Source organism: Barbus barbus, assembly GCF_936440315.1.
Source record: "Barbus barbus genome assembly, chromosome: 24".
Classification (NCBI taxonomy): Eukaryota; Metazoa; Chordata; class Actinopteri; order Cypriniformes; family Cyprinidae; genus Barbus; species Barbus barbus.
The window spans coordinates 28,349,688-28,367,578 of NC_136752.1; the positions used below are offsets into that span (position 1 = coordinate 28,349,688).

The 17,891-nt window shown below is 36.6% G+C and overlaps 2 protein-coding genes across 6 annotated transcripts; both read right to left on the reverse strand.

Moving 5' to 3' along the window:
* Positions 1-2,339: 2,339 nt before the first annotated feature.
* On the reverse strand, positions 2,340-12,063 carry LOC306844090 (E3 ubiquitin-protein ligase rnf8-like). 5 transcript variants are annotated; one of them, XM_079375989.1, is made up of 8 exons: positions 11,822-12,063; positions 11,242-11,370; positions 8,400-9,089; positions 6,901-6,963; positions 6,729-6,818; positions 6,245-6,352; positions 5,107-5,311; positions 2,340-3,035 (listed from the first exon to the last, which is right to left on the reverse strand). In XM_079375989.1, the coding sequence occupies exons 1-8, from the start codon at positions 11,948-11,950 to the stop codon at positions 2,854-2,856; spliced, it is 1,596 nt and encodes a 531-aa protein (XP_079232115.1). In that variant the 5' UTR covers positions 11,951-12,063; the 3' UTR covers positions 2,340-2,853. The 5 variants fall into 5 exon arrangements, with proteins under 5 accessions (XP_079232115.1, XP_079232116.1, XP_079232117.1 ...); XM_079375990.1 differs by having other exon boundaries at positions 11,707-12,056; XM_079375991.1 differs by having other exon boundaries at positions 2,367-3,035; positions 5,100-5,311; positions 11,822-12,060.
* A 1,036-nt stretch (positions 12,064-13,099) lies between these two features.
* On the reverse strand, positions 13,100-16,733 carry LOC306844091 (alpha-1,6-mannosyl-glycoprotein 2-beta-N-acetylglucosaminyltransferase-like). Its single transcript, XM_079375994.1, has one exon. It carries the CDS (start codon positions 16,405-16,407, stop codon positions 15,166-15,168), a length of 1,242 nt encoding a protein of 413 aa, XP_079232120.1. The 5' UTR covers positions 16,408-16,733; the 3' UTR covers positions 13,100-15,165.
* Between the last annotated feature and the right edge of the window lie 1,158 nt (positions 16,734-17,891).

Sequence of the window (17,891 nt, forward strand, 5' to 3'; positions counted from 1 at the left end):
CTATTGTGAGATATATAATTGTGAGAAAAAAGTCAGAATTGCAAGACAATAAACAATTACAAGATACAAAATCAAAATTGTGAGATAAACTCAAAATGGTGAGCTATAAATTTTGCAATTCTAAGACAAGTCGTGAGATATAACCTCGCAAATGTGAGAAAAAAAAAGATATAAATTCATTTAATGACATATAAACTCGCAATTCTGAGAAAAAAGCCAGAGTTGAGAAATTATAAACTTGTAAAAAAATGTAAACTTGCAACAACAATAAAGTCAGAATTGCAAGACAAACTCATAATTACTTAAATTCGCAATTCTGATCAGAAAAGTCAATTTCCTTTTTTATTTTTTATTCCATGACAAAAGCAAAAACCCAGCATCAGATTTAAAAAAAAAAGTCGTAACTGAGATGTAAATTTGTTGCAAGAAAAAAAAATTTAGGGAAAAAAAAGAAATTATACCATGGCTTCCAAACTTCAGAGGTCACGACCTCAACATTACTCCCCGAGCCACAGTCAATTACTTCTCGTGGTTTGTTCATTTCATCAAAATCTTCCTAGAAAGAGATCACGTCACTTATATTGCGATACTCGCCGCCTAAACCACCAATGCAACATGAAAAGAAACATGAAAGAAAAAGCTGCGGGTGAGAGTGTTGCTGCCATGTTTCTCTTTACGACACATCACTGATGAGAACGCAACAGCCGAGGCCTGTGTGCAGCCCGGGGCGGCCCGTCACTGTCGTGCCAGTGTAATCCCTCCTGACAAGATGCACGCTTTCCCAGTACTGCTGCGCTAATAGACTGGAATAACACAGAAGGGCTGTGGATGTTGGCGGTGAAGTGCGCTCTCCATGCGGCCCAGCTGGGTGACTCACAGCGCTGGCGTTCCACAGCTGCTTCAGACTCACGGATCACGAGACTCAGATCCTGGCCTTTCAGGACACATAAACAATGCTTAAGTTGGAACGACACATGCAAGAAATTCGTTTGCATTGAAGATTTTTTGGGTGTTTGCACATGAAAAAGCTGCTGACACAATGACAAGAAGTTGCAAAAATTGTGTATCTTTTAAAATACACTTTCCACCAACAAAAAGTTTACCACTTAAAGTTAGGGATTTATTCAAATCAATAACCTTAAATATGAGCTATAGAAATAGTGATGCTTAATAGTGAAGTGCTTTTAGTCACCTTGATTATTTTTAAAGGCAAAACCATTGTTTTTTTACGCATTGGTCAACTTTGCTTACGTAATTTCAGACTAGTTGAAAGCAAACATCTAAAGTACATTTAGTTTTATTCGCTTTATCTATTTGTGTCAGTAGATCTTGATTGTAATACATATCCTTACGATATGTTATTGTCTACTTCAGTAGCAATTGCAATAAATTTGAGTTTTATTCCTAGTGTAATCTGAAGGTTTTTACAGAGATTTGTTTATATATCATTCACACTTTACCCCTTAAACATCATTTTTTGCTGACTGTTGACAGTTCTTTCTGATTTATATCGACAAAATGAGAAATCCAAAATCCCCTCTACAAAATGAAACCTGGCTTTTATGCAAGGTTTAGATTTCTGTTCTTGAAATATATGCAAATTAGTGCACATTTAAACCACTTCAGAAAACAACTGCATTAATTACTATGATTAATCATTTTGGGATCATGGTGATATCTATCATGGTGATATAGGCAGTGTTGAGGATAACGCAAGTTACGTAATCAGATTTCTTTTTCAAGTAACTAGTAAAGTAACGCATTACTTTTTTGTTTTAAGTAATGCCAGTTACTCTGTTTTCCCATTCATTGACTGACATCTCTCCTGTCCTCCTGCTCAAATGAAAAAAGTCATGCAAAAGTAATCGAACGCATTACTTCCCATTAAAAATAACTAATGCATTTACTTATTTTTTTAGGGAGTAATACAATAATGCAATACGTTACTTTTAAAACCAACTTTCCCCAACACTGGTTATAGGTTTTTTTTTGCCTATTCACTTGTGTCTTGCCTTAAAGCAGTGGTTTTTAAACCTGTCCTACAAGCACCCCTGCCCTGCACATTTTGTATGTCTCCCTTATCAGACACACCTGATTCAGGTCTTGCAGTCTCTACTAACGAGCTGATGAGATGAATCAGGTGTGTCTGATAAGGGAGACATACAAAATGTGCAGGGCAGGGGTGCTTGTAGGACAGGTTTGAAAACCACTGCCTTAAAGCATGCAGGAATTATAAAAATGTACAGAAACAATCTGGAGATTAAATGCAACCAGTTATCTTCATACTGTTGCATTTCAAAATAAAAGTAAAGGTAAAAAACAAACAAAAGTCCAGATTATGATTCAAGAGAGATATACAGGCCCATACTGATCAACATTTAATAACACACTGCTGCCCTCTTGTGTCAGATACTGGAAATGACCAATTATTCCTATTACAATCAACAATCAATACAGCATCAGTGATTATAATGGGAGTGACAGTTGTGTCACATTTGCTTTCAGTGTCTGTTTCACATAAGCTTTTTCATATTTTCTGAGCTGATTTTGGGAGAAAATCTGTGGGATTTAAAGGAGATCAAATGTGCTACATTCTTATTGGTAGATGAAAGCATTTTCAAATTGGCTACAAAAACGTCTTTCTGTGCAGTTCTGCATATGCAAATGTGAAGTTCTGTACAAATTTAATTAAAACATCCAAATGGCTGAGTGCAAAATAATTATAAAGTTTATTTTAACAAGAAAAGCCCATACAAGTCATACAGTGAGCTACAAACATAAAAATGGCATGGCTAAACGTAACCAAACAAATGAGCTGTGCTTGTTCTTCATATGTGCATGTCTGAGTGTTTCTCAAAGATAATCGTCCTCATCGGTCCAGGACGAGTCGTCATCGATGGGATAGTGAACCAGAGAGTCGTTAGACTCGGAGGAGTCCAGGAACACAGAACTGTCGCTCTGAAAGAACGTGTCGCTGCTGCTGTCGCTGTCGTCATTTATTACCACGACTGCTGGAGAGACGCTCACTTTCTGACCTGAGAACAGTTTAGATTGTGTTTCAGACAGGACTTTATACTGTTAAAGCACCATTTGTACATTGAGGACTTGTTTTTAACCACACACCTGATCCAGTTTGAGAGGCACAGCTGTTGGTTATATGGTTGATTTAAAGCAAGACACTACAGGCAAAAACTTTTTATGCACTGCTCAATTTTGACAATTTGGCCTATTTGGCATTTCATAGCATGCCGTTTCCTATTAGTGTAAAAAATTGGAGAAATGTAGCATTGCATCAGTGTCTCAGCAATGGATGCTCTGCAGTGAATGGGTGCCGTCAGAATGAGAGTCCGAACAGCTGATAAAAACATCACAGTAATCCACACCACTCCAGTCCATCAGTTAACATCTGGAGAAGACAAAAGCTGCGTGTTTGAAAGAAACAAATCCATCATTAAGGTGCTTTTAACTTCAAACAGTAGCTTCCAGCCAAAATACGAGTCCATAATCCATAATAACACTTCTTCCAGTGGAGTGGTCTGGTCTGAATCAGGAGAGAAACCTGCACAGATCAAGTACCGTTTACAAGCCAAAACAGCTCTCAACAAATATGTGGCTGGATTTTGATGAGAGACAACAGGAGATAGATTTTTTTTTAAACTGGAGGAAGCGTTATTTTGGATTATGGGCTCATATTTTGGCTGGAAGCAATAGTTTGAAGTAAAAAAAAAAATCCTTAATGATGGATTTGTTACTTAGAGATAGCTTTTTACTTGACAAGACATTAACTGATGGACTGGAGTGGTGTGGATTATTGTGGTGTTTTTATCAGCTGTTTGGACTCTCATTCTGACGGCACCCATTCACTGCAGAGCATCCATTGCTGAGACACTGATGCAATGATGCATTTCTCCAAATCTGATGAAGAAACACTCATCTGCATTTTGGACGCCCTGAGGGCGGAGTACATTTTAGGGGTGGCTCGATACCACTTTTCAGAACCGATCCCGATCCGATACCAAAAATTCTAAGTATCTGCTGATACCGATATTGATCCGATACCTGGTCAGTTTTTTTTTTAAATAGTGTTGAATTGACCTAATCATGACTTTTTTTGTTACACACAATGTTACACTAAATATAGACAACTTTATTGTAAAGAAAAGCAACAAATTAATGCATATATAATTATAATCTATGACAAAATCACTATTATAAACTAGGTTAGTGGATAATTCAGTAGCAAAAGTTACTCTAGAAAAGTGGACAATTTTAAAAAATCTAAAATTAGTGGAGAAAAAAACATTATTTAGTGGGGAACAAATAAAAGTGAATAAGTGTAGGACTAAATCTAAAATGATAATGTAAAATGATATACATTGCTCTTTGTATTGTTGTAAAATACATTCATGAAAAACAAGTAATACATTTATATATAAATATATATACTGTAAAATTAGCACTCTGCATAGAAAGGTCCAAAGCACAAAGTGAAGAGATATTAATGCGTAGTGTATTTAGTGATAGTTTGAGCCTTTTCTTTTAACAGTTTTAAATTTCAGTTACTGTGCTTGTGATCTAACAGACACCAACATGATTTTGAAAGCAGCATGAAGATAAAGTCCTTTAATGCAAAACCATTTATCTTCATTTACAGATCAAGTGTAATATTAGGAACATTAGTAACCGAACGCGGCACGCAGTTTGAATGCTGAATTTAGGATGACAGACAGCTGAGAGAAGAGTTTACGTGAACTTGACTTAAATATTCATCTGTACCTCACATTAAACTATATAACGGCTTCAGAACACTTGAAATATAGTGCACGAAAACGCTATGGTGTTTTATAATGTTTTTGTGGAGCTTAACAATAACACAATATCGCACAATATCGGATTTGGATCGGTCTCGTCTGACCGATACCCTGATCCGGCAGAAAATGCCAGTATCGGAGCGATACCGATAGTGAATATCAGATCGGAGAACCCCTAGTAAAATTAGAACAAATATTAATTTTTGGGTGAAGTATTCCTTTAATGCTGAAAAATCCATAACTTTTCAAAGACTCACATCAGACGGTAGACGCGGTGATGTCACGCACCTCTCACCTTTCCGCTCATTGATCAGCACCAGGCGTCTCTCTCTCATGTCGGCGCTCAGGTTCTCCACCATGCGGTCGATGCAGTTGTCCAGGACCAGAGAGCGCGTCTGAGACGTGATGGTCTGCCAGCACATGGGACACTTGTCCTTGCGATTACGCCACTCTCGGATACAGTGCTGACAGAAGCTGTGGGCGCAGTTCAGCGTCACGGCCTGAGGGGTCACAGAGGTCAAAGGTCGAGAGGAATAAGCAGCCGTTTCCTTTGTACAGTCACTTACCATGCACGCAAAACTGGAAAAGGATTGCAAAACTCTAAAATTGAGGGTTTATCTATTTTTGTGGTATAATTTCACACAAATCCATTCTGAAATGGCATATTAAACCAAAACAAACTGTGATTGGTCACTTTACATCACAATAAGTTGCTAAATAAACCAGCAAAATCTGACCATGCAAGATGGCAAAGACTGGCGTAATGATGCTGAAAATTCAGCTTTACAAAACAGAAATTACATTTTACAGTATATTACAACCATAAATGTTTTAAATTGTAATAATATTTCACAATATTACAGTTTTAACTACATTTTTATTCAAATAAATGCAGCCTTGGTGAGCATAAAGGACTTCTTTCCAAAAAATATCTTAAACTTTTGAAAGGTAGTAGTATTTGGACATTTAATACCACAGTTAAAACTGCCACTTGTTTTGATATTTCGTTATATAATGCATTTATTTTAAGGAAACTCTGCATGAGGACATTCTTCCATTCATAAAATGAAGTTTGTTAGGTTTAAAAAAAATGAAACTATTGCTCAAAATAAATAAAAAAACTAAACATTCTTTCTGATGTTCAGTTTGTGAAAAAGTTCATTTGCTAATGTAATTAACTACACTGCAATAGATATAAAACTACATTTGATATCTATTTCAATTAAACGCAAACATATTTCAGTGTACCTTTCGGGGGCCTTTGCATACTTCCATTGGAGTTTTTGCACAAAACACTACGTCAACCTACACTCTGTATTTGAAACTAGCAAACTTTCACAGATAAGAACATTTTGATCTTTTAAAAAGTCAGTGTTCTTTCCCTATCATTCCTACATACGATCACATGACCTTTCACATGTGTGTTTTTTTACCTCAATGAAGAGCTCAGAACAAATGCTGCATTGCAGTTCACTCTCTAGCACTTCAGTCATCTGTGTGACCACTTCTTCTTTCTGAGCTTTGGCCTTTTCTTTCTCTTCCTGTGGGAGAAGGTTACAAATTATCGCACAGAATGGGTTATTTTTTATTATTTTTAGGCATTGTGTTATTACACTTCCACAAAATGAATCTGGTGACCCATGAAGAGTTTGATGCACAACTCATAGTCTATGAAAACATTTATGTTTATGACGGTATAAACGTTTGAAGCCTGACAGACCACGTTTCGCTTTCATTATACAGGAAAGAACAGCTAGGAAATTCAACAGAAATTCACCTCTTGGATTTCACAGAAAAACAATACCTTTTCATGTTTTGGCAAAACCTATAAACTTCTAATCTCTTTCATTTAGTGCTTGTTTATCCACATTTATTTGACTATATATTTGTTTTCATGCTTAACTTTTCCATAACTACCTTTGTAACTTCCAGCTCCTTATCTTTGGCTTGAAGAACTTCCTTGAATCCTTCTCGAGCGTGTTTGAGCTCCTCAATAACTTTCCGCTGCTGGCAAAGCAAAAGAAAACATTATGCAATACTTGTGCATAAGCTCATAAAATATTGAAGACGTGCAGTTTATTTCTCTTACCTCTTTCAACGCCTCCTCAAGTTGTTTTTTCAAGCCTTCCTCATTCAGTTGTGCTTTTTCAGTCTTGGGAAAACAACATTTGTGTAAACACAAAAAATGTTATAGCTTTATATTATGACCCGCAGCCTCTTCTTATGCCAGAAATAAGTTCTAAAATGATGTTCCATTTATTAATAGATCATCCGAAATTAACCAGAAAATGATTGGAGAGAACCAAAATAAATGTATTTAGATGAAGCAGAAGCTTTTGAATCTTTTAGAAAATCAAGCGAAGTTTGCAGCAGATCACACAACTTTGATAAGCAAGGCATTTCAGCTACAGCTTATGCTTTATTAATTCATCTAAATGTGTGATGAGATGACATGAGATGATTGTGCACTCTTAATGGGAAAGAGCAACATGAACTAGATATTCTGAAAAAAATATTAAATATTAATATAGTAAATTCTAGATCTGAAATTCATGTGGTGTATGGGGTTTAGATTTTGTATTGTTTATATACTGTAATATTTATTAATATTTTGAATTAGCTTTTATTTTTATATATTTGGTTTCATTTTCATTTTAGTTTTAATAATTTTGTTGTGCTTATAATTTAGTATTTTATTTTAATTACTATTTAGCTTTAATTTATATTAGCATTTTAATCATTTTAGTACATCAATTTAAACTAATTCCAGCTAAAGGTTTTTCATTTAAATGATCTTTTTTAACTTTTCAAATAATATTTTCAAATTTCAAATAACACAAATATTATTTGATGATCATGGACTCCAAATGGGAAAGAGCAATGTGATCTAGATATATTCTTATAAATAAATTAAAAAAAAAAAGTAAATATCTTCATCCAAATCTCACTGTGTTGAAGCTCTAGATGAAGTTATAATGGCATTTCAATTTAGTATTATTTATAGTAATATATTTACAGCATTATTATTTTATTATTGTTACGGCCCACATACACAAAGCAAAACACATGAAAACAACGATGCCAAGGATCGTAACAATTATTTTCAAATTATTATTTTAATCCTTTTTATTTTTTTATATTTCTATATAAATATAGAATTATATTTTATAGAATTTTTATATGCTTTCATTAATTTTTAGAACTTAACATTTTTATTTTTGATTCAGTTGCCAAGGCAACATTTCTAATTCTCATTATTCTATAATAATCATCTAATATTACATACGTTTTTCCATCTAATATTCATATTTTATTTCATCTTAATTGCAAATAATGAAAATGATTTTGATGATAACACTGGCCATCACTGCACTTTAGAATTGAAATGTGGTATGGAAGTATGCAATTTTGGCTACAGACATAGTATTCATAAAACAACAGCTGAACATCTTCTGGAGAGATTGGAAGTGTGCAAATGATGGATATGGACCGTTTACTACACGATGAAGCCATGGGAGAGGATTTGTGAACAAATGCAGCCGTTCACTACAAACCCACCACAAAAAACATGACTCATTGGCCGCTCACCTCCAGGCGCCGCTCCTCCTCACAGAAGGATTTCTCCAGGGTTTCCATGCGTCTGAGCGCCTGCTCCTGCTGCGACCTCAGCTGACCCCTCAGCAGCTCCAGCTGCGCCTGCAGATCCTGCATCTCCCGCTCTCGCTCCGGCGTCTGGTGCTGCTGCCGCTCCAGCTCCGCCGCGCGCTTCTGTGTGTGGCCCACACGGCCCTTCAGGACCATCAGGGTTCGGTTGTAGCGGTGTACGCTTGCCAGCTGCTGACTTCTGTCACTGCTGCCGCTCGAGCTGCTTCCTGCTTTATCGCCGCTTCTGTCCTCCTCCAGGGGTTTAATGAAGAACTGCTCCGTTTCCCGGCGCTGGCCGGACGGACAGGGCTGCGCACGTGACTTATCCGGGCCGGAGCTGCGGTACAGCTTGGATTTGGAGTGCTGTGTGGGACATGGCTCCGACTCATCTGCATCCAACTTACGCTTTGAGTTTTTCAGTTTTTGGCCTATGGAAGCAGCGTCGGATTCTTTGCTAGGATTCCCAGATAGGAAGGATTTGACTTCACTGAAATTCTTCTGGACGAGGATGTAGTCGAACTCCACGGGATTGCCGTCGAGAGGCACGCCGAGCCGCACAGAGTCACCCTGCTTGAGTAAAAAGGGGTTTCCAGCTGGTATCCGGCTCCCGTTTATCCACACGCCATTCAGACTCTGGGTATAAAGACAGGAAAAACAAGTTAGACACATTTAAATAAAATACAATGTACAAAACACTGTTCTATATTTACATGGCAGTTATTTTAATAGTATTTGTATATTAATATTTTTAATTATTGTGAAGTTTCATTTTTGTTTTCCAATTTAATCTTAGTAATAACGGGTTTGTCAGTTTTGTAATTTTATATATATATATATATATATATATATATATATATATATATATATATATATATATATATATATATATATATATATAGAGAGAGAGAGAGAGAAAATATATATTAGTGCTGTCAAACGATTAATCGCATACAGAATAAAAGTTTTTGTTTGCATAGTATGTATGTGTTCTGTGTATATTATTTATATATATATATATATATATATATAAATAAATAAACACACACACAGTATATGTTTTGAAAATATTTACATGTCAATTTATATTTCTATATTTTATATTATTAAAAAATTTCCAAAGTTGTTAATGAGTTTTGTCATTTTTATTTCTATATTTTTTATATTTCTGTATATTAATCAATATTTTGAATTTGCTATATATTTTTTTTCAGAAAAAAAAAAAAATCTAATTATGGAATTAATTGATTTTGTACGTTTGGCCACTGACAAAGAAATGACCAGTCTGTAATTTTAATGGGAGGTTTATTTGAACAGTGAGAGACAGAATAACAACAGAAATATCCAGAAAACCACATTTCAAAAAAGTTATAAATTGATTTGCATTTTAATGAGTCAAAGAATTATTTGACCCCTTCGCAAAACATGACTTAGTACTTGGTGGCAAATCCCTTGTTGGCAATCACAGAGGTCAGACGTTTCTTGTAGTTGGCCACCAGGTCTGCACACATCTCAGGAGGGGTTTTGTCCCACTCCTCTTAATCCTCTCCAAGTCATTAAGATTTCGAGGCTGACGTTTGGCAACTCAAACCTTCAGCTCCCTCCACAGATCTTCTATGGGATTAAGGTTTGGAGACTGGCTAGGCCACTCCAGGACCTTAATGTGCTTCTTCTTGAGCCACTCCTTTGTTGCCTTGGCCGTGTGTTTTGGGTCATTGTCATGCTGGAATACCCATCCAAGACCCATTTTCAATGCCCTGGCCCTCACGGTACATGGCCTCGTCCATCGTCCCTTTGATGCGGTGCACTTGTCCTGTGCCCTTAGCAGAAAAACACCCCCAAATCATAATGTTTCCACCTCCATGTTTGACGGTGGGGATGGTGTTCTTGGGGTCATAGGCAGCATTCCTCCTCCGAGTTGAGTTGATGCCAAAGAGATGGATTTCTCATTTCTCATCTGACCACAACACTCTCACCCAGTTCTCCTCTGAATCACTGGCAAGCTTCAGACGGGCTGTACATGTGCTTTCTTGAGCAGGGGGACCTTGCGGGCGCTGCAGGATTTCAGTCCTTCACGGCATAGTGTGTTACCAATTGTTTTCTTGGTGACTATGGTCCCAGCTACCTTGAGATCATTGACAAGATCCTCCCGTGTAGTTCTGGGCTGATTCCTCACCGTTCTCATGATCATTGAAACTCCACGAGGTGAGATCTTGCATGGAGCCCCAGTCTGAGGGAGATTGACAGTTACTTTGTGTTTCTTCCATTTGTGAATAATCGCACCAACTCTTGTCACCTTCTCACCAAGCTGCTCGGCGATGGTCTTGTAGTCCATTCCAGCCTTGTGTAGGTCTACAATCTTGTCCCTGACATCCCTGGACAGCTCTTTGGTCTTGGCCATGCTGGAGAGTCTGGAATCTGATTGATTGATTGCTTCTGTGGACAGGTGTGTTTTATACAGGTAACAAACTGAGACCCTCTTTAAGAGAGTGCTCCTAATCTCAGATCCGTACCTGTATAAAACACACCTGGGAGCCAGAAATCTTTATTTGACTCATTAAAATGCAAATCAACTTATGACTTTGTTTGAAATGCCTTTTTCTGGATTTTTGTTGTTATTCTGTCTCTCACTGTTCAAATAAACCTACCATTAAAATTATAAACTGATCATTTCTTTGTCTGTGGGCAAACGTACAAAATCAGCAGGCGATCAAATAATTTTCCCCCCACTGTATATAGATAGAAAGACTGAGGGACAGCTTAATAGACCAACAGACAGATACTACACCTTATTATCCGTCACCATCCACTCTCCATCATCATTTTTCTTGAACAAACAATGAATTCTGGATATCATCAGTGGACAGCTGGTCGACAGAATCTGATGGGTCACATTTAGACCACGACCAACAGAAACCTGAATAAAAAGAGACAGAAGAGCAATAAGCAATCATATATTTAGATCATGAAATCAATCAAATAAAAACATATACATATTTGAAGCCATTAACCAATGGCAAACACCTTTGTTTCTTATATTGTAGTCCCCAAATTAATTCAGTATTAGTTCAAATGCACATAGCTGACACATAGAATCTGGCATATTTACATTTACATTACAATTTTAAAATACTAATAAAAAGAAAAATACAACTCAGAAAAGCAATGATAATAAGAATATAGTGTTGCTTTGACTCCATCATTAATGCAGGCCAATGTTGTTTTGATTTGGAATAAATCCGTCTCAACTTACAGTTAAACAACCCCACATAACACTTAATTCTGCCTCAGAAAGCTGCATGTCAAACTGAGTGTCTGAATATAATAAACACATATAAATAGATGAGGTTTCTTCAGCAAACATGCACCTCTGAGCCCTCGAACAGATGCAGCCAGTCACGGTCCTTCCCCACACGCTGTAAACACCAGATTTTGTCTTTTTCAGAGCCCTCTTCCTCGGTGTTTAAGGAAGGAGGCTCTTCAGTCTTTTCCATCATTCCTGCGCCATTAATTAGTGTGAAGTTATATTATTTTTATTGTGTGTTGTCCGCCATGAAGCCGCGCAAGAACACAGCGCTTCCACTCTACGCTCCTGCGCGCGTCACGTGGCGCCCAGCGGAGTCTCTGATTGGCTGCTGGGGTTTCGGGATTGAAGATAATTGGCTGAGCGCACTATTGAAGGCTGTGATTGACAGTTGGCTTCTCCGCCAGAGGGCAGTTGGAGGCTCAGAGAACCGAATTTTTCGTTGAGCGGCATGCAAAGACGCTTTTTGTCTTCATAAAAACATTTGAAAGCTAAAAACAGCATGTTTTAAAAGTTGTACATTTTACAGGTTAGTATCTGCCTTAGAAGCGTAAACGAGGGCAGCAATTTCAATCAAATTAACTTTAAAAACCCTCATCGAATTAAGCAGAAACGCCTGTGATTGCGTCATCCTGATCAACGCTGAGAAAAGTAACACGTGTCACGTGTCAGCATTCTTTAAAGTAATTAACTTAATAATAACAATAGCTATTTAATTTAAAATATTCAATAAAAACAAACTTTTTAGACCTAACGTTATCTGACGATTCAGCTAAATAATTTTTAATAACTGCTTCATGCTTTTTGTGTTTTGCTGTATTTACTTTGTGTCTTAATTAGCATTTCATACGTACCAAAAAAATATATCACAAGTGGTTTAGTAGCCTATTTTTAGCGACCCCTAGTGACGATATTTTTACTACATTTTCAATATAATCCTTAAAATGTTACTTTTGATCTTCACATCCTACCATCATTTCCTTACGGTTATGATCTTGATGCAAATATAAAGTAAAATTCTTCCTTTCAAAATAAGCGTGGCTCTTTAAACCTCTCTGAAAGTAAACAAAAGAAGGTTATCTTATCTGAACAGAGCTTACAGAGCCTGCTTATTATGAAATAAACTATAAATCTTTCAACTCAAATGAAAAAATCATGGATTTGAATCACTTTAAAGAATAGAAAGACACCAGATGAGTATACGCTACTCACATAAAACTTCTGACAAGTCTGATAAAATTCATATAAATGATTTTTCCTGCACCGCCAGTCTCTAAACACAAGTCAGGCACATAATTGTAGATGTTTATACCTTATTAAAAAGAGACACAAACACAGAATATGATATTATTCACGCAATATATTATATACAAACTGACAGACACTCAGAAATCCATCAAACGCAGTACCCCTTATTCAGAAATTGATGAAATCAGAATTACACAGATGTGATTCAGTATATACACTCCTGAAAATGCCGACATGATCAGCGCATCTTTGGCTGAAAGCTTAAAGAACAAATATGAAAATGGCTTTTAGAGCTAGCATTAATTTTGGAAAACAAACATGTTTCATTCTCTTACCCGTATAAAAGAAAACAATCACTAGAGCAGAGCAATCTCTCACACATACAGTTTTCACACAGAACACAATAAAAGAAAGCATTTCAGATCCATTTCCACAAGAACATTTGGCAACTCTTTTGAGCATGTCAGCTTTTCCTCCCTAAAGCTATAACGGAAATCACTGAAAGGAAACACGCAGAGAAGGTCAGCTGGAAAAAAAAATCTTCTAAATTCTCCAAACCAAGCACAAAGGTGAGTTTCTTTGGCTTCATGTCAAGGCTGTAATGATAACATTTCACAACGTATATAATTCTTCCATCCCAGGAACGTTTATGCTGCTGTGACCCCAAACTCCTAAGTGTCTCAGTTGGGAAAATTGCGTCTGGAGCCGAACCTGTTTAACTGATCAAATTAACAGAGTAAGTTGCATACAAAATACTGTGCAGTCATTCCAGTCTTCCACATGCATTTACGCAAGACATTAAACACAATGTTAGGCAACAAGCTACATGCCAAAAAAAGAAATGATCAAATGATTGTCTGTGAAGAAACCCGGATTGGAAAAGCACAAATGCAAATAGCCATATGCAAATATAAGAATGTTTACAAGGCACATTACACACATCTAAATACACCACCAAAATATGTCCCTATGTTAAAAAACAACAACAACCCAAAAGAAACGTCAGTAACGGAAGACAGAAGGAATGTTACATTCAAACTATTGTCATTTACACCAATTATCTGGATGTTTTTTGCTGGAAGGTTTATGATTTATGAAATTCTTTTACAAAAAAAAAAAGAAAGATAATTGTTAAAATGCATGTTTTTGCACCTTGAACAATTTCCCCATGTTCAAGTGATATTCAAATTATGTAAATCTGCTAACATTCAGGTCACATTTCACCACAAAATCAAATAAGATTTTTTTTTTTACATATATTATTGTGATGTATGCATAAAAATTAAGCCAGTTTTAATCAAGACCATTAACATGTTTAGTGCTGTGACATTTTTAACACAATTAAGCACATTACAAATTCTCAGCATCATAATGCCAAGAGTCAGTGATACTTCATTTAAACTGAAATTAATTAATTTATCATGGTATTATCACTCAAAAAAATTGGTGTAGAAACTATTTTCACTCATAAATTGCTTTTAAATTTCACAATTACAAAGAAACTGCATAGTGAATTAAACGTGAAATTTTGAAGTAGAAAGACTAGTATTTTCTTGTAAAATGTACTCTAATAATATTTGTTTTATTAAAACTTTTTTTTTTTAACAGTGTACTGGCTTTAATGTATGCTCATTTAAACTATATTATAGTCAGTTTTTACTATAAAATGCATTGCAAAAATTTTTTTCTCAAGTTGTAACTGGAGTTAGTTTTACAAGAAAACACTATTTCTGTCTCATCTCAAAATTTCACACTTAATTTTTGATTCTTTGTTATTATTTGTGAAATTTACAAGCAATCTCCAGCGTGAAAACTGTACAGCAAGTTTCCCTCTGAAATTTCTAGTAAATTTCACAAATAATTACTAAGAAATTCCAACTGACACTAAAGTATTTTCTTGCAACAAAAATATTTATATTTTCTATTTTTTGTTTCAATGTTGTAATTATTACAACAAACACAAGGGGAAAATTTCAGAAACATTACACTATAATGAGAATATTTAGTTTTTTTCGTGAGATTCATCCACATTTTGCACAACATACACACCATTATAGCTCACACTTTCCTATTTTTGGTGAAAGCAAAACCTTTAACCTGCATCATTTAACCCTGATATTCTGAATGGCACTTAAACGGTCATAAGTGAAAGCGTCCAGCTCAGAGTCGAGCTGCGTAGTTGATGCACAGCGTGTGGTCGCGAACGTCCCCCCATCCTCCGTTCTTCATGTGAGGCTGATGCTCCACCGGCCCGTGGTCCGTCAAGGTCAAAGTGGGAGGGAAAAGAGCCGTTTGTGCTTCTTTAAGCGCCTCATCCACCCTCTCCAGAGACTTTTCCGGCCGGCAATCCTCCTTCTGATGCAGGCCGCAATCTCCCGTGTGAAGAACCCGACTTCCAAGAGCCACCAAAGCCTTGAGAGGTTTGGAGATGCACGTACCAGACAAGTTCTGCAGGGTCCAGTCCCAGTTATAATCATCATAGGTGCAGAATGCATTATTGCATCCCATCAGTTTGTAGTAGAGCTCTCTGGAGATGCCCATTCCTATGTTATGCTTGGTGGACAGCCATCCTGCCGTCTCGGTTTTGCTGGAAAGGTCGTGGAAGCCTGATAAACTGTTATGGTTGCCTACGACGAGGACGTCGCAATCCCCGCATTTGCTTTTCTTGAGCTCGGTCATGGATTTGAAGTATTCATGGAAATCTGGGAGAAGGTAGTTGTCTTCCTCGATGAAGACGACATATCCGTTGTATCCCCGAAGAACCCTCACTCGCTCGAACACGAAATGCAGCTTCCACCACCAATGGTGTTTGGTTTGGGTGATGGATGCTTCCCTGTAGTGTCCGTACGAATCCGGGTGCTCTGCATTCAAACAGCCCTTTTTTATGGCATCCTCCTTCGATATGTCTCTCGGACAATCTTTAGGATCCTGTCCTGGGAATTCGTTGGGATACAGCTGCATGCTGTAGGGGAAATAGATCTGGAGGACCTTGCAAAAGGCGATTCCTTTGACCATATCGGAAATTTCCTCCGAGAAATAGTCGTGGCTGAATATCACAAGCGTGTTTTGTATTCCAGTGACTTTTTCCAAGGACTGTATGAGCATTTTGAGGTACGCCGGACGATTGTGGACTTGCACGATGACAACCACCTCAGGATCCAATGGAAACTTGTCTCCATTCTGAATGAACTGCCTGTAGTTGCTGTCATAGACAGACTTCCTCATATTCTCAATGGTCCCGTACTCAAATTTAACCATTATAGCAGTCTGTGAGATCTCTTTTTCAGTCACCTCCACGCTTGTTTCATCTTTAGTCCATCGTATGGTGTAAAACAACATTATAAACACAATTAAAATAACGAGGAACGCAATAAAGTTCTTCTTCAACAACCGGAATCTCATTTTCACAGCTAAAGCACATAGAAATCAAAAGCTCTGGATCATATGCTGCTGTTATGCGTCTGTTGTAGACATAATCCGGGCATTTTCCCAGCGAGCGTTCAGGTGAAACACAGACATAGTGTCAAGAGAAGTTCATGAGTGAGTTTTGTCCTCTGAAAGCGTGGAATAAACATGCGACGCGTAAAGCTGCGCGTGAGATGATGATGATGATGAAGATGATGATATTTTGTCGCAAGTGTAGTTGTTTGTAAAGCAACAGCTACTCACCCTGATAAAGTGTCATGTGCAGCAAAGTTGGAAGCAGGAAGAGAAAGTGCTGTAAGAATGAGGAGGTCTTTACTGCTGACGTGTTCTTACAGTCGACAGGAACTCACGAGCACGCTCCTCCTCACTCCGACAACACACTACTACACTTACGACACTAATATCTGCTAAAATATAATGCACTCATAAATAAATATACATTTTTGTCGTTATATTATACTATTTAGGCCCTACTCATAAATAAATATACCATTTTATTATACTAACATTTAGATAAAAAAATAATAATATAATTAAATGCAAAGTGTTTTAGAATTCGATTTTTTATATTATAATTTATATATACTACGCACACGACGTACATTATTTATTTATTAATTATGTCATGTTAATATACATGTAGCTATATGTGTGTGTGTGTGTGTGTATGCATACATATAGCCTACTTATATACACACACACACACACACACTTGTTTCGCTATCCTTGTGGGGACTTCCATAGGCGTAATGGTTTTCTACTGTACAGACCGTATATTCTATCGCCCTACACCAACCCTACACCTAAACGTAGCCCTCACAGGAGACTTTTTGCATTTTTAGATTTTCAAAAAACTTAATTCTGTGTGATTTATAAGCTTGTTTACTATTATTGTTATTTAGGTCCCCACCGTGACACAAGTCCCCATGAGTCTGTGTGTATTCAGGTTTAAGTCCCCACCGGAATATAAAAACACACACACACACATATATATAAATACATAACATATGTTTTAAGTTATTATTTTTAATAAATAATGTCAGTAATATCTGCTCAAATATAATGCACTCATAAATAAATATACATTTTATTATGCTATCATTTAGATTAAATACAATAATATAATTAAATGCAGTGTTTTACAATGTTTATATTATATTTATGTATATTAAATATATATATTTATGAATTATGTTAATATATATATATATGTGTGTGTGTGTGTGTGTGTGTGTGTGTGTGTACTAGGGGTGGCACGGTACACAGATGTCACGGTTCGGTACGTACCTCGGTTCGGGGGTCACGGTTCGATACAATTTCGGTACAACAGGGAAAAAAAGACATCTACTTTGCTCAGTTTCTTTTATTTTGATGTGAAAATGCTAAATATTATTACATGTTATATATATAAAATCTGTTTTGTTTTCATTGTGAGTGTACACAAATAAAAGCAGACCTTT